Source organism: Syngnathoides biaculeatus, chromosome 3, assembly GCF_019802595.1.
Source record: "Syngnathoides biaculeatus isolate LvHL_M chromosome 3, ASM1980259v1, whole genome shotgun sequence".
In the NCBI taxonomy this organism is placed as follows: domain Eukaryota; kingdom Metazoa; phylum Chordata; class Actinopteri; order Syngnathiformes; family Syngnathidae; genus Syngnathoides; species Syngnathoides biaculeatus.
Window position 1 is genome coordinate 828,758 of NC_084642.1, and position 25,850 is coordinate 854,607.

Consider the following 25,850-nt stretch of genomic DNA (forward strand, 5'->3'; position numbering starts at 1 on the left):
CCGAGCGCTTCGCCGTGCGTGCGTACCTTGATGGGGGAGATGTGGAAGTGCTCAAAGAAGCTGAGTCCCGACGCGTCGCTCAGAGAACTTTCCATCAGTTCGGCCTGCAGAAGCGCAACGTCCTTTTGGATCAGGTGACTCTGAAAGACACGCAGACCCCCCAGAAACTCATCGCTCAGTGACACCCTTCACCTTCCGTCGCGTTAAAAGTCGTGACACAAGTAACGGTTGAAAACGGAAGCCAGAACCCCAGCGGCCCACGGCGGCCTACCCTCTGTCCCTCGGCCTGACGGGCGCCAGCGGGCGCCAACAGAGCCAAGATGGCCGACAGGAAGCCTTGATCGATCTTCACCGCCATTTCCTGGACCAACGCCATGAAGTACCTGCGGGACGTGCGAGCGACAGACGCAGAGAACGCGAGATCGAGCGCGGGGCTTGCGGTGCCGACTCACTTGAACTGCGTGACGCTGCTGTGTTGGTTGAAGCGCGTGATGACGGACACGTCGATGAAGGGTTTGGGCTCTGCGAAAGCGGCGCTCGCGGTTAGAGGGAAACCGCAAGGGGGGCCAACGCCTCCGTAACGGGATCTGCTTCGGCACCTGAGTCCAGAGCGACGGACTTGGGAGGAGGAACCGGGTGGAAGGCGATGGGGAAGATGGCGCCCGGAAGCTGGTTGTCCACCTGGACGCACGTGCGGGAATTCGATCCAAACGTTTGCGGGCCGCCGGCGGCGCACGGGATTCACCTGCAGCCAATGCAGCCGGGCCCTCAGACTCCGCTGGTGCCGGGATCGTTTAAACTCGACCTGGATGCCCGACAGGAAGTTCCTCCGGAGCGGGCAGGAAAAGGGCCGCCGCATCGTCATGACGGCGGCGCTCAGGTTGACCTGCCGACCCGGAGACGTCAAACGCGATGCCGCCGCCCCGCCGGGAGCGCGTCGGCCGGGCCGCTCACCTCCAGGTCGGCGTCCACTTTGGTCCACGCGGCCTCCGACTCGCCGCTCTGAAGGCTCTGGTAGGACTTTTCCAACAAGTTGATGTGCTTCTGACTGAACGGCTTCCAGCGGTTCTTGCGCTTCATCTCCCAGACCACGCCAGAACTGAGCAGACGAAAAAATCCAGCGGGAGGCGGTTGGATGTCAGGGGTGCGCTGAGCTGATGTGGGGGGGGGGGGGGCACAATCCCCGCCCCCTGCCCATGGGGGTGATCCCCCACCAAAAGGTCAAAATCCCCAAAAAAAAAAAAAAGCGTCGAGGAATTTCTTTCCAAATATCGAGTAAAAACCGAATCTACGAAGCGAGATGAATAACGCAGAAGGTCTTTTGCTTCCCGGAGAATTCCCGGAACTGCTTCCAAAAAAAGACTAAATGTGAGCTACAATAAAAACGTGAAATTGCGGAACTGCAAAGCGTCAACACAGACGGGCTGACTGCATATCCAAAATGGCCGCCCCTGGGCTCCCGACGGGCCCGCCCGAGCGGCCCCACGCGAGCGATCGCAACAAGGAGGAAGCCGGAATCCGCCTCCCGGCGCCCCCCCCACTCCTCCAATCCGGCCATCCGTCTTCCCAAGCCACGACGGGATCCAGGAAGACGTCGTCGCTCTTTTTCCTCCCGACGGAACGCGAACTCTAACGTGCGGCGGACGGGCACACAGACCTGGGAACGCCGACGTAGGCGACTTCCTGGCGGCTGGCGTTATCGACCAGGGAGAGTCCCAGGTTCTGGAGGGAGACCTGGATTTCCTGCTGGAACTGCTCCAGTTCCTCGGCCTGGCGGGCTTTGGTCACCACGGCGACATCTTCGGTGAAGATCAGGACGCGCTGACGGCCGTCCAGGAAGGACACCCAGTGGACCTCAGAAAGGCCGTCGTACGAAAACTGACCCAACTCGTCCTGGACGAGGACAACGCGGACGGACACGTTTCACTGACACGTTTGGCGCTCTCTGGTGGACGCTCTAAGTACTGCCGCCTTGGCCAAGAATTTGAAGTGACATCGCATTTGCTCCAAGCGCTTGACGGTGAGCGAGTTCAAGTCACAGGTTTTTCTTTTTCTTTTCTTTTCTTTTTCTTTTTAACCGGCACAACAATGGAGGACATCGTAAGGCACGCCGGCACCGTAGACAGCTGCACGGACACGTGTGGAGGAAAAACCTCAAAAATGTCAAGCTACCGGAGGGTTGGGGGCGAGCTACTGACCTACGGGAGGAATTTGAGCCGAGACCTTCTTGTCCAAAATCAGCCTGTGAACTGACAAGTGCACAAAAACTGCCACGGACGCAGTCCTGAACCTGATTGAAAACCTCCCCACCGGCCTCGAAGACATTTTGAGCATTTGGATTTGGAATCAGATGAGAAGTCACTTCAAATCCAATCGGTCCGGTTCAGGCGGGTGACAAGGCAGACCTTGAGAAGGTCGGTCTCTCCGGAATGCTCCGCGCAGGTCCAGGCGAGCCTCCGAAGCCCGGCGGGATCGTCCCAGGCGAAGCGTCGAGCCTCGCCGGGTCTCAGCCGGTGGACGGCGGCACAACCGCTGAGAAAGGAACGAGACAAGCGAAGCGTCTTCAAGGGCCTGCCTCGGCCTGGTGCCGGCGACAAACCTCTGCTTGTAGCTGATGTCCACCCAGGGCGTGTGGTTGACCAGGAGGGCGGGGGCCGCCCCCTCGTAGTAGTCGCCGAAGCCGACCACGCACGAGTGCTCCGACACGTTGACGTCCACCACGATCCCCCCGCACTGCGCACGCCCGTCGGAAAAGTCACGCGACGCGCTCGACCGACCGACGGGGCCGGAGGAGAAGCGGCCTACCGCGTCCAGGCCCAGCAGGGTGCCGTTGTCCTGCCGGTTGAAGAAGAAGAACTCGGACGCCCGCTCGCCGCCCACTGCGCGCACGCACAACTTTCCCGAACTGCTCTCGGGCCACAGAGGAAGACACTGCAACGCGACAAAGCCGTCGGGGACACCGTCACTACAACCGCGACTGACCACCAAAACGAAGCATTTGGCAAAAGTCAAGAATAGGAAAAACACAAAGCAAGAGGAAGAAGACGAGCACATTCGCAAAAGAATATCAACACTTGTGCTTGCCTCGGCCGAGGGGATGTAGTGCCACCTGGTGGCCGCGCCGGCGGGTTCGCCGACCTCCAGCTCGAAGGACGATTTGTTGACCAGCGTGTAGAAAGGAGTCAAGCTGACCATCTTGGTGAGGTTGAAGCTGCTCATGCGGATGCTCACGCCCACCTCAAACAAACAAACAAACACAACCGACGTCACCTCGCGGCGCCGACGGGAAAGGGGGCGGGTCCTACCAGGAAGTCGGCGTCCTTGCTGCCGGGGCAACGGACGCAGCCGTAACTTCCCACCGTGTCCAGGGAGAAGCCGTCCGACCAGGAGCTGGTGGACACGCGCAGCTGGAGCTGGGAGGAGCGCGAGAAGGACGGGTTGAAACTTTCGGGCCGCGTCGGAACCGGTTCCGCTTCCCGACCTTGTTCTTGCTCAGGAGGTTCTTCCGACGAAAGGAGAAGAGGACGATGTCCCTGACGTCCGAAGGATGTTTGACGCTGACGTCTTCGGCCCGGTACCGGAGGACCCGGCGGGTCTTGTTGATGATCCAAAAGGGGCTGAAGACGGACAACAGGAGCTGCCCCGGCGCCGTCGAGACGTGGACGCCGAGGTCCAAAGTCAGGGCGGCGTCCGAGTCGCACGTCAGGCACACGGCCAGGAACTCGGGCATGTCGCGGTCCAGCCGCAGGTGCCCGTGCCAGTCGCGGCCCTGGTACCGCAGCAGAACCAGAGACAGCACCTCGCCAGACACGCGAGCGTTCAGCAGGTCCGACGAGCTCCCTTCGGGCAGCTGGTACGAATCGCCGCAACTCTGGCCGGGAAACAAAAGGACTCATTCGACACGCCGCTTATCCTCACAGGGCTCCCTCCCCGTCCTCGGCCTTCACGCCGTCGACGGCTCTTGAGGTCCACTCTCCGCGTTACCGGGCAGGGCCGCCGCCAATGATTTCAAAGTTGGCCAAATTGGCCTTCTCATTTGAGCCGTGTCCGATCTCGCGTCCGAACGGAGCAGTCAAAGGCGTCTTGGCTTACCTCCATCATGTACCCGAGCGTGTACGGCAGCAGGTTCCTCAGCGTGGCCACGGGGCGCAGGTGGAGGACGTAGGCCGGGTCCCAGTCGTCCTCCCCGCCACCGGCGATGTGGTCCAGGGCGTCGGGCGCGGCGAGCGTGCCGACCATCAGGGGGAGCACGCCGCCGCCGCCCTCCAGCGGGGGGCACTGCAGCAGCGAGCGCACCTCCGAGCTGCGGTGCACCTCCTCCTTCCAGGACACGCACGTGGACGACGGACCGTACTCGGACGACGGGCCGGAAGCCGGACGGACGTACAGCTGGAGCCTGCCCGCGAAAAAATAAGGACGCCGAAGACGGATGAACGGGACGACGTCGATGAAAGAAATCTGATGGAAATTGGGTGAAATTGTTCACTTTTTCCATCCATCAGTGAAAATTTTGCCTCCAAACCAAGTGAGTGACATCACAATTACAAAGAGTGAGGGAGACATTAATAATTGTCGCAAGTGGCAAAAATATGATTGAAGAACTAAGCGGGACCACGATATTACGGAACAATCAAGCAACCGAGCCATTGTTGAAAGAGCGACATTCAAAACAAAAGACAAACTCATCGGGGGATGCAACAAATATTCCACCACTCCCTCGTCCTCAGGATTATTATGACGGCAATAATTGTCAGCAGCGCGGAGACGTCACCTGTACGCATCCAGCGGGATGTGGAATTCCTTCTCGGGGTGGGCGAGCCCGATGGGCTGCAGGCTGCGGCTCGACGGGCAGAACTTGAGGACGCTGAACGGCACGGAAAAGTGGTTCCGGATCTGGACGCAAACGACGACAGCCGCTGGATGCGGTAACCGTGACGACGACGGCGGCGGCGGCGGACCACGCACCTGCAGGGGGGAGCGGACGGTGACCAGCTTGTTGCCGTCGGCGGCGTCGATCTGGATCAGGACCGACACCGACTCCTGCAGCGAGGGCCCGCGGACGTTGTACAAACGCCGGCCCGGCTTGTCCACGGGGACGTCGGCTATCTCGCTGTAGCCCGACGGCACTGCGGGATGAAACGCAAGCGGACAAAATGACGGGCCGAGCGTTTCCCGAAAGACGGCCACCCAATTTCGTGGTGATCCCTGGGAAAAAAAAAAAAAAAAAACCCCCCAAATTTGACTTCCTTTCCCAAATTCTCTCTCTTCCCGTAATCTCGTCGGCAACGTCAGCAAAACGCGCGCGATTTTCATCCAAAAAGTCTACAGTCAGATTTCAAATCAAAACGGCCGACTTCCTTTGCGCGTCCACCAAATTTGGTTCCGAGCCAGGGCCCGCTTTTCCTCAAAGCGGCCTGAAGAGCCTGCTCCAAAGCAAAATGGCCCACTTCCCGTTTCATCACAGGTTCCGTCTTTTCTGGCTTGTCGGCGGGAGTCGCGACGGCCGCTGGCGTCGACCCAAAAAGCGATCGCGACAAGAAGAATGAGTCATAAATAATATTCTGACCGATGCTGAGGTGGAACAAGGAGCTCTCCTGGCGCTGCAGAGCCGACAGCCTTCCCCGAGAGGAGGCTTCGAACGCGGAGTGTTCCAGGTCCAGGGCGCGCCGGGGCGGCAGCTCCAGCGGCCTCCCCCGCTGCGGCGCCCCCGCCGGCCTCAAGTTGGCGCTGTGCTGCACCGAGAGCGGCACGCCCAGAGCGTTGAAGACGGTGAACGGAGCCTTCTCCTTCGCCGACGTGTCGAAGGCGGACGTGGAGCCCTCCGAGAAGGCCTGAGGGGGCGAGCCGGGAATCGGAAACGCTTTCAGCACGCGACACAAAAAGTGACGACGGCCGAGGAGCGAAGAGGTCAGAGGTCAAGGGTCAAGGGTCAAGTCAAAGCGCCAACGCCTACTCCGGAGATTATCCTCAAAATGAATACGCCGACTGCCCTCGATCACAAATAACATGCGCAATCCCAGATCCGGACCGTCGGCGCCACTTGCGCTTCAAACCGCGTCTGCTCCTCGAAGTCGGGACAGGCTTCGCGCGACGGGGATGCGAACCGAACCGAACCGTCTGCCGCCGTCCTCGACGCTCACGTAGCCGGCCCGACAAAGCCGATCGGGATTCTGACCTTGGCGAGGTCGGCCAAGACGTCGAGGCCGCAGCGCGACACGGTGACGTTGAGGGCGTCGCCGGAGCTGATGTTGACGGCCGTGCGCGCTTCCGGCACCGTCACAAAGTCGTCCCCGTGGACCGGGCTCTTGTCCTGGGCCGGATTGTTCTTCATCTGCACGCAGAACAAAATCAAAGGCGGCGCAGTGTTGGGAAAAAAAAAAAAAAAAAATTAATAAAAAAAATCGGCGGCCGCCCTTCTCGATCGTCACGCCGGCGCAAAAAGGGGTGGTGGGGCGCGACTCCGTTTTCCCGTGCGTCCTCACGAAACGCGCAAAATTCTCAGAACGAGTCCAGTTTCATTTTGTCATCGGAAGCGCTCTCTTTGCTGAACGTGTGCCGAGACGCCAGGTTTTGGACGCAAGCAGCGGTTCTGACCCCGTTGAGGTCGGGGCGCCACACATTTGGGAGCCGCGTTACATTTTCACCGACGAGGTGAAAGTTTTGCTTTTGTAGGATTCGTACGATGGCGATTTTTATTTTTAGGGCCCATCTCCAAACAACAAGTTTAAAAAAAAAAAACCAAAGATGGCGCAACGTGCCCGTCGGTCGGTGGTACACACTCGTGTACTGCGTCCATCCGTCCGCACCGCTCAGCCTCACGAGTGTCACGGGCGTGCCGGAGCCCGTCCCAGCTCCAAATGATTCTTGAGCGTTGGGCAAAATTGAAAACTGCGGGGCGTTCGAGGACCAACACAGAAATTGCGGCTGCCGGAACGGAACCACTTGAGCAAATGCTGACGCTAACTTTCTTAGCCTGCACGTGCAAAAAAAAAAAATCAAAGTTTCTTTCGGCTTGTCCCGTGAGGGGTCGTGACGTCTCACGTGCAAAAGAATGAAACACATTTTGAAAGGCGAAGATTGGCAACGCAAAACAGAAAAAAAGCCTCACCCGGAAAGGGGAGGGGCCCATTTCACAGGGGAGTCTTGGAAACCCCGAGCCCCGCCCTGCTTCAACCTGATTGGCTCCCGCGTGGCGGGAAAGGAAGGCCACGCAGGTGGAACGAGACGCCCGTCCGTCCGTCCGTCCCGAATCGCGATTGGTCACACGGACGCCCCCGCCGGACGTGATGACAATGCTCAAAGCATAAAACGCCACATTCAAAGTTAAGGAAGGAGCAGGGAACGTGCAGATATTAGCGAGGGAGCTAACGGTACGTAGCCAGCGAGGGATCGAATATGCGATCGTCATTGCATTTGCTTCATGATCGTTGATTTCGTCAATATCGCGTCGTTTCATTTCAAAAGTGGCCGATGAGTCACAAGTCCATCGACGCGAACTGGTGAATCTACGCCGAAGGGTTGGAAAATGGAGAGCGGGCCTACCTCCAGCTGGAGGCTCCACCGCCGGGCGCCGGCGTCCACGCGCTCGATCAGCGGCTCCCACACGGCGTGGATCTCGTTGAAGTAGTTCACCTGCACGCAGCGCGCCACGGACTTCAGCGGCAACGCAACGGAGACTTTTAGCCCGGAAAAAACATCCCGCTCCCGATCCATCGGGTCCAATTTGATGGCTCCACCCCCTTTCAATCCTTCGCGGGGCCGCCGTAAGCTGTACGCTCATCCGACCCCGTTGGGAGTCGAGTTCCACGCGGGAATGGATTCACCGAGCCGTTCTTTGGCAGAGGTTTGGAAGGACCGCCTACGTGCGCCGTTTCACTCGGAGCCGGCCGCTCCCTCTACGCTACGACGCTCGAAGAAATAAACGTCTTACCTCCAGAGTCACGTTGGCTTTCAGCTGCAGGAGCGAGGACCGGTTCTGGGCCGACCCGCTGAAGGAGGACTCCGCCAAAAGCAGGGGCACCGTACGGTGACCCACGCCGGACTCCAGGGTCACCTGTATCACCTGAGAACCCGAAAGCTCGTCAGAACCTCGTCAGACCTGGACGCGAGTTTGCTTTCCGGGAGGTCTTACTTTGACTTGGGCGGCAAAGTTCTGGCCTACGTTCAGGTCCTCCTGGTCCCTGAAGTTCTCGGTGACCTCGCTGGCCTGGTCCACGCCCAGGAACCAGTAGTTACAGGTGCGGACCTTCTTGGTGATCCACAGGTCTTTGAGGTCCTCGAGCTGGTCTTCGGTCCGGTCGCCGTCCCGCCGCCTGGCCGTCATGGCTGCCGTGATGGTGCTGACCGTGTTGAGGATGAACGGAGAAATCTGAACAAAGGACGACGACGACGTCAACGACAACGTGGCGACCGGACCTTGGACTCAACGGTAGCACGACGCCCAACACGAACATTTTCTGCAAAGGTTTCTTCAAAGTCAAAGTTGAAAAACTTTGAAAAGCACATCCAAGCTTGAAACTTCAGAGCAGGCACAATTCCCATTTTGCAAGCTCACTTGAAAACCCGACCCGACTTCAAATTCAACATTTCAACCCAATTTTCTGCCTCAGCCCTCACTTAAAACCACCATTTAGCAATTGACTAAAACGTAAGAAATGATTGTAAAAAAAAAAAAATAACCCTGAATACAAAATCTCCTCCTCTCCAGCGAGAATTATTGCCACGGCGTAAAGCGCGAGCAAAAAGTAAGGTGCGCAGCGTTCCGCACAAAGACAAAGGAAACAGAAAAGTCCAAAGTTGAATTTGAAACCCTAACCTTGCTTTGAAAGACGAACCCCGGTTTTGAAACTCCAACGCGGACGTACCTTAACGATGACCTCCTCCACCGTGACGGACCCGCTCAGCGGTTGGCCGGGACCTCTTTTGGTTTCCACGACGACAGAGCAGGGTCTCAAAACCGTGGTAATGGCCCTGTCCTCCTTGTCGTGAATGAAAGGGCAGGCCAGGACCTCGAGGGCCCGAAGTTGGGCCTTCAGGGTCTGGGCTCCGTCCTCCTCCGCCTCCAGGCTCAAGTCGCACTGGAAGGACACCAGCAGAGACGGAGCGTCGGCCTTCGTCAGACCGGCCACGAAGACCACCTCCGGGTCCACGACCAGCCCACGCACGCTGGTCCTGATCGGCCGCGCTAAACGCACAAGGAGCAAATAGGCAGGTGGCTCGGAACAACGGCGGTCCGCGTCGTGCGTCGTGTTCGTTCCCCACCTGTCTCGGCCCCGGGCCTCTGTTCTGCCGTTTGTCGGAAGGCCGTCCTGCCACTTGGCACTCCGCCAGTGTTTTGGGGGGGACGCCGAGGTAAAGCCTGCAAGAAGAAGTCGGCCACGGCCACCAAGAAGTCCACACTGGCGCACACCGACAGTTTCTGCAGGATGGCCACCACCGAACGGTCGTTTGGGCTCTGCCGGTACGTCAGGTCGATCATCACCTCGGAGCTCTGCGAGTCTCGACGGCTCAGCATCCTGACGATCAAGATGGGAAATGCCTGAAACCGACTCATCTCCATCAACGCGAATTGCTTCCCGCTCGATTGTATACAAATCCTAATCGCCATCCTATTGGCTACGGATCCTGGATACGAATCTATTGTATATGGATTCTGTTTCTCGGAAGCTGATCCTCCTGTTCCTGAAACAGCCCCTAGTCACCTGGAAAATCCTACCGATCCTCTTTTCACTGAAAATATGGATCCAACTCCAGAACCTCTGAAACAGATTCTTCAAACCAGAACCACGTTGAGCACCTGAACCTCCCTTTCTCCTGAAGCTAATTCAACAATCCATGAAACAGCCTCGGTTTTTTTTTTTTTTTTTGGTACGTCTCCGATGCCCCTGAAAAAAAATTCAGCCTCATTCCGGCGAAACTGAGCCAACTTGAATTGACTTAGTTCACGCTTGAAACTCAAAACCTATGACTTGGGGATTTGCAGATGCGTCGCTTATTTCATGACTGGACTCGTGACTTGGGGAACAAAGACGTGACTGGCTCCCACCCGTGGGGGGTACTTACCGCGAAGTGACCCGGTCCACTCCCGTCCTCCGGTCGTCCAGAGTGCAGTTGGTCAAGATGGTGCCTAACTCCATGTTGCCGTTGTTCCAGATCTTGCCGGATGCCTTAAGGAGGTGGAGGGCGAACTCGCCCAGACACAGGTTCTCCTGGCTCTTCTGGTCAGGAGACTGAAACAAAGTCAGAGAGAGCCAGAAATATAGAGACCAACACAACCGCCCTGAGACCCAGAAACCGATCCTTCTCTTGAAACAGATCCTAAAATGATGTTATTTGACAAGTATGTGAACGGGAGGAGGAATCCGTCAATGGTAGTGGGAGCGGCTCAAGTCCAACAAACAGGCAACCGTTTTGACGGAAAATATCTTTTGTACAAACAATACGGAGTCACTTCGTCGCTCGCAATTCAATGGCAAGAGGGAAGAAGCCGTTGGAAAGTCTGTTTGCATCGATCGATTGCGTATTTCAGAAGGAAGCAGTTGGAAGAGGTGAAATCACTCTTCCTTACTCTGAAACCGGTTAAGTTCCCCCACAGAATCAGAATCAGCTTTATCAGCCAAGTGTGGAACATACACGGGAGGAATTTGTCTCCGGTAGTCGCTGCCGCCCTGGCACGAATGAGGAGGCGCCGAGGAAGCGCACCTCGCCGTGAAACCGATTCTCCTTTTCCTGAATCGGGACCTTCATCCTCTGAAACTGATTCTTGTTTGTTAGGGTAGTGAACCCAGCAGTATCCTAGAACCTCATCTGGCTTTTACTGAATATGGTCCTACTCCCCACTCCTACAAATGAAACTTCTTTTGACCCGGTTTCCACGCAAAAGACAACACTGGGACCTGCAAACAGTTCTTGCCGTCTGGAATGAAGATCTTGGCTTTTTTTTTTTTTGTGTGTGTCTACACACCTGCTAAAGGAGACACACGCTGCATCTAGAAATATCTTTACACTTGTAAAATACCGTTGCTGCTTATGAAACCCACGCAGTCATTCGCGTTTCTGAAAATTCCATTTTATTCGCTAAACACGTTTTTAAGTCTTAGTGAAAAAAAAAAAAAAAAAAATCGCAGATTTGAAGGCATCTTGCAAACGAAATAAAAAGCTGAACTTAAATGATCCGTCGTCCCTTTAGGCTTTCGTAGCTCGAGGCGAAGAATTGACGTGAGTTTCAAAACACTGGACTGGAAGATCTGGAATTAGGAGAGTAGCCCTTTAAGAACGTGGGGGTGGGGCGGAGTAAGTCTTAATTAAACTCATCTTTGAGGAGGACTGGAAGCCGCCGTCGGCGTCTCCGAGAGTGTGAGGCTTATTTTGAGCGATGATGTATTTTGAGATTGCCTGAACTGCAATCAAATAAACAAAGAAACAAAAACAAAATACTTTGTTCGGATATTGCGCAGTTTTGGCGTCGCTGGACTTTCCGCGCGTGGCGGCTGGCGGGTCAGACGTCTCCGCCGAGCACCGAAATTGCACAAGGTCTGAAGACAGACGTTGAAAACTTTGACTTCACGATAAGCATTTTTGAGACACGTTTTCCCCCCAAGCCACGCAGGGTCGCAACATCAGGACGAAAGAGGCCAATGACGCCCGAGCGGAACGCGAAGGGAACGCACTCCTTCCTCTCGACGTTCTATTTCAGTTTCTGACGGCGTTTACGGCGGATTGTGACGCCCCCCTGTGGGCGTCGCCCCAGAAGCTAGTTCTTGGAGAGGATCAAAGGCGCTTCCGCACCAACCTTTACGGCTTCATCCTCGTACAGAACCAATCCGAGAGACTCAATACTAAAGTTGAACTTGACGGACTCCAGAATTTCCTCCCGCTCTTGATCCAAGTTCACCTGCTTCTCGGTGCCACCTGACGGATGGGACAAAAATCGGACGACGTCAGTTGAATCAAACCAACTGCAAATATTTGGGAGAAGATGGACTGCGCTAGAACCTGTCTGAGGCCCCGCGGGCGCTGGAGGCTGCGGACTGGTTCCTGGTCTCGGCCCACTTGGCTCCGGGCCGTCAGCCTCTGCCAAGTTCTCGGTCAAAATCTTCAGCAGCACCTTCAGATCGTCCTGGCTCAGGGACATCTGCGGGCCGTGAGACAAAATGAGAGCGCTAAGGTAAGGAGGACTTTAAACAATCTTAGCCTGAGAGGAGAAAAATCCTAGCCTACGACGTGCACGTCAATTTAGAACATATCGAGAGTCACAATGTCAGGGATTGTTCCTGGGTTGGGGGTCACTCTGACATGAATCTTTAGAAGAGCGTACAATACAGAAACCTACGAAAAAGCCTCCAGCCGTACAGGGAACTGCAGGAGGAGCCGACGGCAGTGGAGTGGAAAAAAGCTGACTCTCAACCACTAAAACCTGAACGTGTGCGAGTGCCAAAAGACCTACAAAATGGAGTCTCCTTTTCCTGAAACTGACCCCCATCCCCAACTGAACGGATACTCAGCCCGTCCCACCTTCGTCGGCTTGAGGTCGCCGTCCACCTCGACGGCAGCCATCTTGTTGTACCAGGACGCGGCCAAGTTCCTGTTGACCCGCAAGTTCAGGTTGACGGGTTCTACGAGCTCGCGAGAGGGTCCGCCCGATGTCGGGTCCAAACAGTTCCTGATGGGCAAAACGCAATATTGAAAAACAAACCTTTGTCCTTTCTTCGTTTGAGAGTCTTCATTGTCTTTGTGCAAAATGGACAATTCAGGTGCCCTCCGGAACCAGAACCAAATCAAAAACCAAAAAAAAAAAAAAAAAAAGAAAACCTCAATTTGTTCACCTGCACTCACGTTCCGCTTGCGCAGAGGCGGACATATGGGCCATTCGCTCAGTAGTACCACTTTCATAGTAACGTTCTTTCGGCTTGTCCCGACTCATAAATAATGAGAAGAAATGAAACGCATCTAGTAGAAGAACTGATGGTTTGGTCAGGGATCAAATTGTTTTCAAAGTTCGCCGTTGCAAAAATGAAGTTGTTCAGTTCGTCCTTCTGAATTGTGAACAAAGTTCCCCGTTGCAAAAACGAAGTACGTTCTACTTGTGGTTCTTGTTGTCGTGTTGCTGATGGTCCAATTCTTGAGATTGTGATTCTGATTTCATTTCTAGCCGTTCAGTCCACAATGAGCCAGCCGCAGCTTTCAGCCCACAACCTCCAAATTAAAAACGCGAAAAACGAGTTGCTCGAAGGCTTCCTAAAGACCGGTGACAGAGCTGGACATCGAGGAACTTGTCCTGACCTAAACCCCATAGAACACCTTTGGGTTGGTTTTGAGCGGACGGACAGTCAGCCAGGCCACCGGTGTGTAACCTCACAAATGTGCTTCTGGAAAATTGTCAGAAACGCGCTCCAAAATTGGATTTTTCATTGAAGGCCATCCCACAAGAGCTGAAGCTGTCATAGCGCCAAAAGGTCGACCGACGACATATTCATATTCGTTCCGGACCGAGGTGAGCCAATACCTTTGGCAGTATAGTCTACGTTAGAGTGTCCAGACTCAGTAGATCGATCAAATGTCCTCTGTGTCACGCAATGACTGACCTGGACAGTTTCAGCTGGGTTAGCCGGATGTCCATGTTGTCAACCACGGCCGGGAGGGAGCATCCATCAACGGGGAGCAGGGAGAAGGCGTTGGAGACGGTGATTAAACCCAAGTCCACCACCAGCGCGAGGGAGGAGGTGGACGACTGGGGGACGACGACGAGAGGCGCTTTCAGGTTGACGTCCGTGGACAGGCGGAAGCTTTTTTGAGCAAAGTCTCGAACGCTGGACGCCGCCCTGTCCGCCGCCTGAGCGGTCGCCGCGGTCACCGCCGCTTTGGCCGTTTGGAAGTTATTGGTGAAGTTCTACGGCGAACACACAAAATATCAGCCTCGCAAAGAGGAGCCTGACAGGTAGATAGAATCTGGCCAGAAAAGCAGAGAGGATAGATGGATGGAAGAGATACGGGATAGCGGCTAGGTAGAGTAGATCAACCGAGTACTGTGGATCGAGCAGGCCGATAGAGCAAAGCAGGCACGGGTGGACCGGCAGTCGGGCCCGCTGGGCGGATCTACACGGCTCCGTTCGCACTGCGGGCCGTGATCTTTTGACGGAGACGTTCACGTTCACCTTACAAAACCTAGTGCGGCTTTCAACGAAGACCGTGAAAACAACGCAAAAGGTGCCGTGTTGACAAAGTAAATACGGTCCAGTCCTCGCGTCGGTCTCGTCGTGACGCATTTTCCAAGACTTTGCACAACTGGAGCCAACATTTTCTTACATTTATGGATTGGACTCAGGATGACCCGAGAAGACCTGGCCAAAGTGCTCGGCCGGACAGATAGATGGGCGGACTCGCTGACTGACTGACTGACTGACGCGACACGGCTCTTTCGAGACGCGTACCTTTGCCAGAAAGCTCACTTTTACGATCAAAGTCCTTAACGACTCGCTAGTGGCCTCACGGAACCGTGACGTGGGGGAGAAACGGACAAGTTCTGAGAGTCTCAAAAGGTTGTTTACTGCAAGCGTTGAAAGACACGACGCCGAAATGTTTTCAATCGCGTGAGCTGAAAAAAAAAAAAAAATTTGCCCCGAGTCTCGAGCCCTAAGCCAGAAAAATGCCAGGGCTGGTTTTTTGTTTTTTTTTTTTTTTTGGTCCCAGTCCGCTTCCAAGAGTAGGTCGAATAGATAGCTAGACAGAATCAACTGGAAAAAGGTAGAGAAGGGAGACGAGATAGCGTAGAGTAGGTTGAGTAGATCGAGGAGATGACAAAGTAGATGAGTACGTAGATAAGCGTGGGGAGAGTACAATGAAACACACCAGGAGGGCCACGACCAGCTTGTGCAGGTAGACCACTTGGATGCAGCCCACGTTCAGCTTGACCCGTCCGTCCGTTTTGGATGTGTCTGCGTACCCGGAGCCTTCGGTGGCGTTGGGAGTCAGACTGACGGAGAAACTGAACACCTCGTCCCCTACGATTGAGATGGCCTGAAGACAGTCACAAGATGTTGGATCACAAAGCTTCAGTCGTAAAACAGCAGGCGCAACTTTGGACAGACCTTCTTGTGGATACTGGAAGGATCCACGTTGAGGACGACAAAGTCCTTCAGGTGCGCCGACAAGTGAGTTTGAGGTCCTTGCACCAACATGGATCCGCGGAGACCTGAAGGAGACGGAAAGTTCTGAAAGGAAGCGCGCACGAGCGAAGGGAGCCTCTGGTCTGAATCGGGATCGGCACCTTGAATTTTGATGTCCGCTATGTTACTGCTCTGGTCACACACCAGCACGTTGAAGGCCCCCAGAGCCACCATCACCTTCAAATCGATGACGTTCCCAAACTCGGGAGTCGCAGATGCGTCTGCCGGGCAACGGAAACGCAGCGGAACCTCGATGAACATCTTTCATTGACTCTGTTAATGCGCGTTCCTCGTTCGAAGGGAGGTAATCCCGCTCGCTCCTTCTGCTGTACGGGACTTCAAGTTCAGAGTTCAGAGATATCATTGAAAGAAATGATGGACGCCATTTCCATTTTTTGTTGACACAGATCAAAATGAGAAAAATTTAAAAAAAAAAAAAAAAAAAAAAGGTCGTTTCACGTTTTTGGTTTTCATACATCTGGAGGAAAAACGAGTGGGCACAGAGTACACAGACTGGTAAAAATGGATTCATTTATCGGTTCAATTGTGATTCCCAAAAACACACACACACACACACACACATTCATCCGAATACCGTTGTATTCTCACCCAAAAAAAAAAAAAAAAAAAAACGTTTGTATGTCCCTCTCCTTGAACAACAACAACAACCATTCCTGCCGGTACGTCACTGTAGCGACTTCTTGACATCACACGCGTGACCTTGAGGATTTCGCGTCAGCAAACTTACTGGACTTCGTGGCAGCCATTTTGCCGTCTTCAGCCTTGAGGCGGACCGTCCTCTCCGGAGACACCGCGCCGCCGCCTGAAGACAGAGTCCCCGACAGGAAGTTGACAGCGGACAGGAGAGCCTGGGCGTGCAGCATGAGGTCGAGGGATGTGAAGGTCACCTGGAAGGGCGAGCAGAAGTCAAGCTGGAAGCACCGCATGACAGAGACCCGCTGACCGTGCAGATTGTCACGGCAGGTCCAGGTCGTGGCAATCCGCAGAGATGGAAGGGACACAACTGGACTCTTCTTGCAGACGGGTTAGGGGTCCTGTTGAAACCGCCACTCCAAACCTCCCTGGACCTCTCACGAGTTCTACCCATAATGGGAAATTAGTCCAGAACTACATTTAGACGCGTCTTCCACAACCAGCAAGGGTCCAGTTGCCTTCATTGACACCTGCGGCCTTTTTTTGTGGATGGGTCACTTGCAGACATTACGGGAACACTTTTGGCACAACGCTGCCTGCAATTTGACGGGCGCGACTCACGTTGATCATCTGTTCTGTGTTCTTGTACACGCTGGAGAAGTTTGGACCGCGGCGGTCAGCCTGAACGCAATCGAGAAGCGTAGAAGACATCTTACCACGGCGCTTACTTATTTGGATTTGGGGTGTTCAAAAGGTGCAAAGGTAATTCTGGGATGTCCCGACCTTGAAGTACTGGACTTTCAGCAGCTCGGCTCCAGACTCTGCAGACGAGCTGACCAGGCACAAAGGATCCCCACTGGAGTCTGGACCACGACATTAAAAGACAGACATGAGCGCAGAGGCTGGCTTTGAAAGGTCGAGAACGTAGGCCAGTTGCTGCGGAGGGGAACGGACGGGACGGGTGGGGGTGGGGGGCAGTTAGGCGATGGACTGGAAGTAGCCTGAGTGGGGCAAGGTGGGTCATAATACGCCAAATGAATAACATTTGCTAAGCTAAACAAATCTAAAAAACGAAAACTAAATGCATTTGAAAAAGTCAGAATAAAATTAAAAACTACAACGCAAAATCCAAAGTATGATAAGTCAAATAAGCAGGCGGGAGGATATTAGTTCAACGGGCAAGTGGGAGACTTCGCAGGCAGGGAGCTAGCTCACGTGTACTCCTGTAGAACTGAAACCGAGAATGGTGTTCGAGGGTCACGACCTCGCAATGTTACCTTTGAACTCCAGACAGGTGAGCGTCATCTTCTTGATGTACGTGGTGGCGCAAGTGTCGTACGTCCTCACTTTGGTGTCCACGCCCAAGTGAGCCACTTGGAACACCAGGAAAGGACGTTCCGCATCGACCTCGCTGTCCGCCTTCCTCGTCTTCTTCAGGCTGAGCAGAACCTTCAAGAATAACGCAAGTCAGCGAGCGAGCCCCGAGCACCTCAAGCAAGGCCCCTCCTGACCCTCTTTTACTTCTCTGATTTCAAAATTGATGAGGACGTTGACGGCGTTGTCACCAGGACCACCGTTGGCGACAGACTCCGCCACGCCGCCGCCACCACCACCTCGCGGTGACGGCGCCGCCGACTGCCGCTCGCCAAGCTCGACTTTCTCTGCGGACGAAGAGAGCGGTCCAATCACTAAAAGTTCAGAGGAGGTTTTCATTTTCGTGTCTGGTTACGCCTTGCGAGTCACCTTCAGCCCTGTTGCCATCCTTGGCGTTGGAGTGTTCTTGACTTGCCTCCCCGATGTTCTCCAGCAGAACCTTCATCAGCACACCAACGTCCTCCTCGCCCACGCTCACCTTGCGGACGGACGGACGGTTGCGCCATCAGCGCCGGCCGGCCACGTACACTCGAGTGTTCTTGGACTGTTACCTTCAGGGAGCGCAGAACCCCTTGCACGTGCGTCCCTGGGATCTTGGTGAACCAGGATGAGGCCATGTTTCTGGTGACCACAAGTTCTATGTTTATGGGCTCCAAGATCTCAATGTCCGGGCTGGAAGATGAGTCACTCCTCAGGGTGGTTCTGTGGAGGGTGGAGCCGTTATGGGAGTTCCCGTTCCCATTGCTGTGGCTCGGGAAAGACGCTCGCAGCTACCTGGAGAGTTTCAGCTGAGTGAGCCTGATGTCCATCTTGTCCACCACGGCGGGTAGTGAGAATCCTTCGGCGGCCACGAGGGAGAAGCTGTTGGACACCGTGATAAGGCCGAGGTCCACCAGAACGGCGTTGTAGGAGGTGGAGGATTGCGGCACCACGATGAGGGGGGCCTTCAGCTTGATGTCGGTGGACAGGCGGAAACTCTTGTGGGCCAAGTGGCGCACACCAGACGCCGCCTGGGCCGTGGCCGCGCTCACGGCTTTTTTGGCCGTTTGGAAGTTGCCCGCAAACATCTGCGGAGAACACAAAGATCGTGGCCTCAAGCCCTCGGCAGATAACGTCGCGAGGGGGCTATTCAAGACAGCTCAGCAGCATTCGAGTGGACATCCTGTTGACGTGATTGCAGGAGTACAGCGCAGAATGCACAATCAGATGATTCTCGGATGTTCGACTGCAGCTTCTTACTGTTGACAAGGGAGGTTCTAGGAAGCCATCACAAGGTTGTGAACATTGCTATTAAAAGTCCTGGAGGTTCTACGTGTTCTACAGCAGGCTGTAGTGGGTACTAAAACAGGTTTCACGGGCTTATTTGAAGTTCCAGTGGTCTAATACGAGGTTGTGTACAAAGGTAGTAAAGCAGTTGTATGGATTCACATGTTCCACTGGAAGCCCTGGCAGTGAAAAAGGAAGTTCTCGTAGCCCATCAGCAAACGCTGATCACGGCTTTAGGTAGGTTCAAGAGGGTCGATGGGATTAGATGTTCTATTGCAGGCTCTAAAGGTGAGCAAAAAGAGGTACGAGTCGCCCATTCCAGAGTTGTGAATGTTCTGGAGGTTATACGGGTTTCGCACTCCCGCAGATTTTAAGATGGTTCTGGAGGTTATACAGCTCTAGTGATCAAGAAGATTCGACAGGTTTTGTCGCCGGGGCGTTTCTGGTGGTCCTTTGGAAGGTTTGCAGTGGTATTTTAGCTGATGTAGCCTACCTATCGTGCTGGCGGACTTATTTACCTACCTCGGGTACACATCTTCCTACCTCGAGACAGTCCACCTATTTTCGTACCTTTCCAGCCACCCGACGGGACTTGAGCCTACCAAGATTTGTTATTGATCCAGTCGGCTACGTCGGTCGAGATGAGGGAAAGCCAATTGAAGTCATAGCGCAACGATTCTCTCTCCAAAACCCACTACTTGTGTCTGACTAGCTTTGGTCCCCAGCCTGCCTCGTCCTAGCGACCAAACGTCGACGCGACGCACCCCACCTTCCTTAGGAGCTACTTAGCGACCCTGACGGAAAGTCGCTTGAAGTCAGCTACAACCCACTCTGCTACTCCGACCGCATTTCTCGCAAGCCCTCGCTACCCGCCCACCCGATTCCCGACCTCCCTCCATTGTAAGGGTTACCCCGCCCATCTTCCGACATCCCACCCTACTGCGGTATCACGTGAGAACGAAGGGAGATGAACCAAGAGTTCGCAAGAGTTCAGGTCACGTCGGCCGGTTTTGTTTGTGTTATTTGAAATCATTTGTGAGGGACGACCGCCCCTCACAAATGATTCCGTTAATCCTTGAATTGTTTGAACTCTTGACACGTCAATACTGGCTGGGCACAAATGTTTGCTTGTGTCTGTTGCCTGACCAGCAGCGACGTGAGGAACTTGTGCAGGTAGACCATCTTGATGCAGCCCAGGCGCAGGGTGACCTTGCCGTCCACCTTGGCCGTGTCTCCGTAGTCGTCCCCCTCGGTGGCCCCCGGAAACAAACAAAGCTTGAAGCTGAACACCTCCTCGCCCATGATGGACACCGCCTACAGTCAGTGGGGAAACACGGGTGGGACTCATTTTTCAAAAAGGCCAACATTTGAACGCAAAACACTTTGCCCTTGGTGCAGCCCGATTGGCGTCAAACAAAAACTGGACATTTTTCCTCTCTTTGCTTCTATCGAGAAAGCAAAGAAATGAATAATGGTTCTCTTGAAACTTAGTTTTCCCAACCTGGCGGGGAGCAAGGCTTGGAAAAGGAACGCGCTGGACGGATTTGCCAGTGAGCTTCAAGAACCTTCAAAACCACCCTCCAGGCAACACGGATGGCAGCGTCCGTCGCCACGCGGCTTTACTACTGTAGCTGCGTTCTTCACAGGCGGCGTCCCAAAGGGGTCTCTCGGAGACCCTGAGATCCAGAAGGAAGCCTCGGAGGCCCTTGAACATTTTCTAGTCGGACTCCGGCTCTCTGGAACGCTTTCCCCTGCGACCTCAGTAGTGGAAATGTTGAAATGCGGGTTTGAGATTTATTCCTACTCTGTGGCGTGCACTTCAAGTACAAAACGGTCCAGCTCCTCCGTGCTGGGAACCAAGGCTGACTCGGAGTCCGCACTGACCAACTGTCATCAATCGTTGCCAACCGCGGTGTGTAACAAGTCAACCTGACTTCAAATGGGGACTCTTCAATTACTGAACGAGCCAAATGACACAAATAAAAACCATTTCAATAACGGCGTCGGACCTTTTTGTGAATGCACCGAGGGTTGACGTCGGTCACAACGATGTCTCGGAGGCGAGCGAACACCTCCGTTTGCTTAGCTTGCACCAGCACCGACGCGTCCATGCCTGCGGGGCGGCGACAGTCAGCCGAGGGAGGACAAAAAAAAAAAAAAAATCAATCGTGATCCAATTGTTTCAAATAGACAAAGAAGTGAAAGCCCTTTCACCCTTTCACTGATGATCCCATTTCCTTGATAAAGTGGCTACTAGTCCTTGAGGGCCTAGCGGTGTTCCTAGTGCAGCACAAAGGTTGAATTGTGCGCCGCAAACGCGGCAATAATAGAAATTGTTCCAGTAGTAAAACACCGTTATTCATTCTACTGCTGCAAGCATGTACGTAAGCCATGCAACTAGTACACTTGGTCCTCACTAGCGGCTAACTTTTTCCTACCACTACTCGCAGGTCTCTACTAGAAGAGGCCGAAGCGGGACAAGCAGAAGAGAAGACCTCTCTCGGTCCTGCCGGCTGCCGGTATTGCTAAGGCTGCCCCGGACCCATTTTGGGGGAATAACTAGTAGCCTCCCCATCAAGGACGCAGAAGAAGCGCCGTTAGCGTCTGTGAGCACCTTGGACTCGGATGTCGGCGACGCTGCTCGGGCCGTCGCAAAGCTCCACGTGGAAACATCCCAGCGCCGCCAAAAACTTGAAGCTGAACACGTCGGCGTCTTTTGCACTTTTGGACGCTGAGGGGAACAAAACAAAACCAAAAAAAAACAAAAAAAAAAATAAGCCATTCGGAACCCGGAGCTCCATCGCCAAAGCGCAAAGTGCAACATTTTTTTTCAAACTTGTCCGTTTTTCTGGTTTACAGTGAAAACGCCACATCAACAACTTTCACCATAGGCGACACTTACCCACAGAAATGGCAAATTTTGGGCTTCGCAGTTCATGATCCAATTACACATATGAATATGAGAGGTACGCGTCGCTGCTCCCTGTTTGACAGTCGCCGGAACGTCCGCGCTCATTTCTGTTAGCATGTCTATGGCGTTTCATGAAGCGTTCAAAATGAAGCTGGCAATTTGAGCCAGGAAATAATAATAATAATGATCTCACCGATCTGGACCGCAGGCTCACCTGTCCTGCCCCGGTCTGCGTCCAGCCGCTTCCTGACGTCCGCAGACGCGTCGCGGTCCGAAAGAAGTTGCGGCGGTACGGCGCCGGACAAGAAGTCCACGGTGGACAGCAAGGCTTCAGCGTCGACGAGAACGTCCAAGGAGGAAAACTCCACCTGGCACACGGCACAACGGCAGCTCGCGTTCAACAGAGAAGACCCGACCCGGCGCATCTGGGCCCGTCGCCATAGCGGAGGGAGACGGACTTCGTCTTACGGCGACCGACTTTTCTTTTCGCGCTCAGCGAGCGGCGCCAGTGCCGGGATTCAATTCTCAATAGCGGGCCATTCTCTTCTCTAGTCACAAATTTGTAGATTGAGGGAGGAAAACGGACCATCCAGGAGACGTTGGGGAAAAAAACAAAAAAATGAAGCTAAAACACAAAACCAAAAAGATTGAAAGCTCGATGCCAACAATCGGTGCAAAACCGCGGTGGCGGTTTTTACATTTGGCTCTTTTCGTTTGCACTGCTTCAGCTCACGTTTGGACGATGACAGATTTGTTTGGGTAGTTGACGCAAGGGTGTTTATAGCCAAGTCGACAAATCGATGACGTCACTTTGCTCAACTTGCGCACCGACCGACATCAAAAAAATTCTGTGGGGCCAAACCTCGACGCTCACTCCCAGACTTTGGGAATGAACACACGCAGCCAAAATCCGACACGCTGGTCCAATCGCGTTCAGAAAGTTGCGGTACCGTTAGACTTCTGACAACAATTCACGTAACGCAACGTGAACAACGTAGACAAAAATTGGCCGACGCTTAAAGGAGACGGCAACAGTTCTCGCCCGTGTTCAATGTAGCTCGGCGGATTCCTGTGTCGTGAACTCGCCGTTTTCACGGCACGTCCAAAAAGTCTCAAGTGTAAAATGACCGTTTGAGTACGCGTAACCGCGTGAGTCGGAGCGGCGCCGGCGGCAGCGGGGCTCGGAGTCGAAGCGAGTAGCATGCAGGCAACGTGAACCTGGACTACCGAGTTCCTGCGCTCACGAGCACGTCGGCAAAAGTCCTCCTCCCACCTTGAGAGTTTGCTGGGTGTTGTCGAAGAGCGTCCGGAAGTTGGGCCCGCCGAGGTCCGCCTGCGAGACAAACGCGGACTTCGGTTTCTGAGCCGGGGGGGCGACTTCGGACGGACTCACCTTGACGAAGTCAACCTTGAGAAGGTCGGCGCTCTGCTGCTCGGAGCATCTGATCAGGTGAAGGGGGCCCCCGTCTGAAACAGCCGCCGCGCTTGAGAAACGGCGGCGCGTTTGCGTGTGCGCAACGTACGAGTAGCTACGGCGGCGCTAAACGCTAAACTCCGTCCGTGGCATTTGGACTACGGGGCGAAGGCCTTTTCCCGCATGCATTTGGGAGGTTTGGTTTGGGTTCCGTGAAGGCTCCGTTCAGCGTTTCGGGGGCCCAATTTACAGAGATTCTTGGAAATCCCCACGGCCTTTCTCGCCAGGATGGGACGAGACGTCCGTCCGTCCCAAATAATTGTTTGTGTGTGGATCGGCGCTTGATGCCGGATATAAAATACGTCGGACTCGATGAGGTTTCTTTCAGTAAAAAACGAGTTAAGGAAGAATTTGCAAGGAAGCCGGCGGTTCCGTTCATTTTTTTTTTTTAGAATTTTGAATCGCCTCCAACCCGATCGTTCGCTCCAGAAAACCACCCGAGTGAACGACGACGCGCCGTCCGTGGTTAGCCAACCGTTTCCTTTGTGATCGACCGGACCAGAATTCATCCGTGTTCAATCCCTCGCTCGCTCGCTCGCTACCTTCCTTGTAAATTCTTCATCTCGCGTTCTCCGGGTCGTCCACTCGTTGGATTTGCTTTGCGCTTCGAGGCCACCGTAAACGGGTCGGCTGTGCACACTTTTGTTACCATCCTGCTCATTCGCGCAACCCTTCTCCAAAAGATAAAACCAAAAGACAAAAAAAAAAACGTGTTCTTAGTCACAGTGGGGTGAAAATCACTTTGCGACGATTTTTCGCGGTCTCGTGACAAAAAGTCGGCGTCGCGGAGTCACTCACCGTCCACGCGGCAGTAGTCCAGCGTGACGCTGCGTAGGTACGACGTGACGCTGACGTCGAAGGTCCTGACCTTCCCCTGGGCTCCCAGCTGACGGACGCGAAGCGCCAGCACGGTTTTCTCCCGGCTCGCTCGCCGCGTCAGCTCCAGCAGCGCCTGAAGGCCACAGCGCCGCACATTCCTCAGTGAGCCGCCCCCGAGGCAAAGGCGGGCCAAAGACCGCCGCGGACCTCTTGAACTTCAAACGCGAACTGAAGATCGGTCAGCTCCTCCGGGGCCCGGCGCCCGTTCTCGTCCTCCGGCGACGTCCGGCTGGCGTCCGAATCTGAATCCCACCGAGTCAGAGTTACTCGGGTCTGTTATCCGTCTGATGTGATTGGATCTTACCTGGCTCAGCCACGCCGAGGAGCGCGGGACGAAGGCCGAGGGCTCGCGGCGGCGACCCGGCCAAAGTCGGCACCTGCAGCGAGAGGGCCCCGATGAGGTCACCCGAAGGAGGCTTCCACGCGGTCGGCCGGATGAAATGAGAAGCTTTGAAAATGGATTTGCGACATTTTTTGTTGTCGTCGTCGTCGTCGTCGCAATGCATCAAAATGGATAAACAAACAAACCCACGTCAGCCTCTTTCACGTCACCCTTTCGAGCAAATCGACCTACGACCCAGCGAGACGAACGAATAGCGAATTCCCGTCGTACCTCGTCTCCGGGCGTCGAGGGCGCGGAGCCCGCTTGAGGCAGCGGGATGCTGTGGATCAGCTCCAGAACCTTCTGGATCTTCTCATCAGACATCTTGACGTGCAGAAGAGGCAGCTCGCCCGAAACCTTCAACCTGGGGCACGATATTTATTTTGCCAAATGGCGCTGAACGTTAGCCATCAGAACCTTTTCTTTGGTCTTCCTCTCTCTCTCTCTCTCTCTTTCTTTTGCCTGGCAGCTCCATCCTCAGTTCATTTCTCTTGCCATTTACTCGGTGGTCAAATAATTGAAACCCCGCCCCTTTGCCTTCGTGATGAACGCCTAAAATGCGAAATCCCCAAGAAGCTCGAGAAAACACGACTTGACTTGAAGAGCGGCGGCCGTTTCAGGCGGGGGACATTTACCCGGAGAAAACGCAAACGGTCGTCTTCATGGTTTGTGCTCAACAGATGTGAAAATGAAACCAGTTTGAGTGTCAGCTGCCGCAGCCGGCCCGCCTAATCTGCGTCTTCTAGTCAAAAGCTGTGCCGATTCCTCGCCACACGTCGTCGGGAAACGCACTCGACGAGTATAATTGCGGGCCGGGCGGGAAGGCGTGGCGCGTACCTGGGCATCCTGGCGTCTTTGTCCACCATACACTTGGACAAGTGCAAGGTCAAGTGCAGCGGCCGCAGGATGTGCAGCCGCGACGAGTTCTGCGCGCGGGCCGACTTCCACTCGTCCCCTGGGGAAAAATGAAATTAAAAAGCACACCCAACGCCGCGATGGAAGGCAACAAAGCGCCGCCGTAGCTTGTGCCACGACGAACTGGCCAATTCTTAGTAGCAATTAGGTCATTACCTCATTATGACCAGTACTACAACATCTACTAGTCCGTACTACCAGATTAACGTCACTACTCTCACGTTTTCACTTGCTTTGCGAGTATACCTGACTTGCTGTAAAGTACTTGAACTTGTCTGAGTTCCACGCAGTATCGCTCGTACGCTCGGTCCATGATCTCCTCCAGAGAGGAGAAAGACGACGACGACGACGACGGCGGAGGCCCCTTCTCGTCGACGCTGTTGAACTGCACGCGAGCGCAACATTAGCGGACGTAATCGCTCGGCCGTGCGCCCGCGTGCCCCTTTTTTCACCCGCAGGTTTCCAAAGTCGACGACGACCACTTCCGAGGCGTCCGAGTAGAAGCCGGACTTGGGCAGCAGAAGGTAGGACGGACGCAGGTCGATCCTCAAGTCCAGAACCTTGCGGGTCTCGATGACGTGAGACAAACCTGCAAAGACGCCGTGAGATCATGTGGGAATTTCAGCGTTTGCGACCTTTGGCGCCGCCGCCCGGGGGCGGGGCCTCCCTTCGCACACCTGCTGCCGTCTTCTCTTTGATCTCCTCCAGTTTGGAAAGAGTCGCCGACGTCAGGACTTCCAGGTCCACGCCCTCGCCCGTCTTGAAGAACTCTGCCAGGCCGTTGACAGTCATCTGGACAACGCGCACACACCTCGCCGTCAGCGCAAAGCG

General features: G+C 54.6%; 1 protein-coding gene across 11 annotated transcripts in view; it reads right to left on the reverse strand.

Moving 5' to 3' along the window:
• Positions 1-25,850, reverse strand: part of vps13c (vacuolar protein sorting 13 homolog C) — a 46,807-nt gene that overhangs the window by 5,339 nt on the left and 15,618 nt on the right. For 9 of the 11 annotated variants that reach the window (XR_009794060.1, XM_061813474.1, XM_061813471.1 and 6 more), the window contains 53 exons: positions 25,697-25,811; positions 25,472-25,608; positions 25,266-25,404; positions 24,942-25,059; positions 24,336-24,468; positions 24,027-24,099; positions 23,870-23,964; positions 23,642-23,795; positions 22,763-22,836; positions 22,643-22,702; positions 21,563-21,737; positions 21,073-21,189; positions 20,468-20,571; positions 19,605-19,772; positions 17,967-18,259; positions 17,744-17,894; positions 17,562-17,670; positions 17,340-17,479; positions 17,096-17,267; positions 16,602-16,681; positions 16,440-16,499; positions 15,913-16,072; positions 15,266-15,385; positions 15,087-15,190; positions 14,848-15,015; positions 13,584-13,888; positions 12,514-12,661; positions 11,995-12,133; positions 11,792-11,910; positions 10,063-10,229; positions 9,262-9,515; positions 8,865-9,184; positions 8,132-8,368; positions 7,931-8,062; positions 7,543-7,632; positions 6,176-6,331; positions 5,567-5,831; positions 4,966-5,126; positions 4,772-4,893; positions 4,093-4,396; positions 3,482-3,871; positions 3,306-3,413; positions 3,085-3,237; positions 2,806-2,931; positions 2,600-2,733; positions 2,406-2,532; positions 1,658-1,893; positions 955-1,099; positions 746-886; positions 600-681; positions 453-522; positions 272-383; positions 27-140 (listed from right to left, as the gene is read on the reverse strand). Coding sequence is in view for 10 of the 11 variants with exons in the window: in XM_061813474.1 (XP_061669458.1) it covers positions 27-140; positions 272-383; positions 453-522; positions 600-681; positions 746-886; positions 955-1,099; positions 1,658-1,893; positions 2,406-2,532; positions 2,600-2,733; positions 2,806-2,931; positions 3,085-3,237; positions 3,306-3,413; positions 3,482-3,871; positions 4,093-4,396; positions 4,772-4,893; positions 4,966-5,126; positions 5,567-5,831; positions 6,176-6,331; positions 7,543-7,632; positions 7,931-8,062; positions 8,132-8,368; positions 8,865-9,184; positions 9,262-9,515; positions 10,063-10,229; positions 11,792-11,910; positions 11,995-12,133; positions 12,514-12,661; positions 13,584-13,888; positions 14,848-15,015; positions 15,087-15,190; positions 15,266-15,385; positions 15,913-16,072; positions 16,440-16,499; positions 16,602-16,681; positions 17,096-17,267; positions 17,340-17,479; positions 17,562-17,670; positions 17,744-17,894; positions 17,967-18,259; positions 19,605-19,772; positions 20,468-20,571; positions 21,073-21,189; positions 21,563-21,737; positions 22,643-22,702; positions 22,763-22,836; positions 23,642-23,795; positions 23,870-23,964; positions 24,027-24,099; positions 24,336-24,468; positions 24,942-25,059; positions 25,266-25,404; positions 25,472-25,608; positions 25,697-25,811 (8,076 nt within the window). In the remaining variant the exon portion in view is untranslated. The remainder of the gene's footprint in view (positions 1-26; positions 141-271; positions 384-452; positions 523-599; positions 682-745; positions 887-954; positions 1,100-1,657; positions 1,894-2,405; positions 2,533-2,599; positions 2,734-2,805; positions 2,932-3,084; positions 3,238-3,305; positions 3,414-3,481; positions 3,872-4,092; positions 4,397-4,771; positions 4,894-4,965; positions 5,127-5,566; positions 5,832-6,175; positions 6,332-7,542; positions 7,633-7,930; positions 8,063-8,131; positions 8,369-8,864; positions 9,185-9,261; positions 9,516-10,062; positions 10,230-11,791; positions 11,911-11,994; positions 12,134-12,513; positions 12,662-13,583; positions 13,889-14,847; positions 15,016-15,086; positions 15,191-15,265; positions 15,386-15,912; positions 16,073-16,439; positions 16,500-16,601; positions 16,682-17,095; positions 17,268-17,339; positions 17,480-17,561; positions 17,671-17,743; positions 17,895-17,966; positions 18,260-19,604; positions 19,773-20,467; positions 20,572-21,072; positions 21,190-21,562; positions 21,738-22,642; positions 22,703-22,762; positions 22,837-23,641; positions 23,796-23,869; positions 23,965-24,026; positions 24,100-24,335; positions 24,469-24,941; positions 25,060-25,265; positions 25,405-25,471; positions 25,609-25,696; positions 25,812-25,850) is intronic. The other 2 variants (XM_061813469.1, XM_061813472.1) reach the window with 2 other exon arrangements.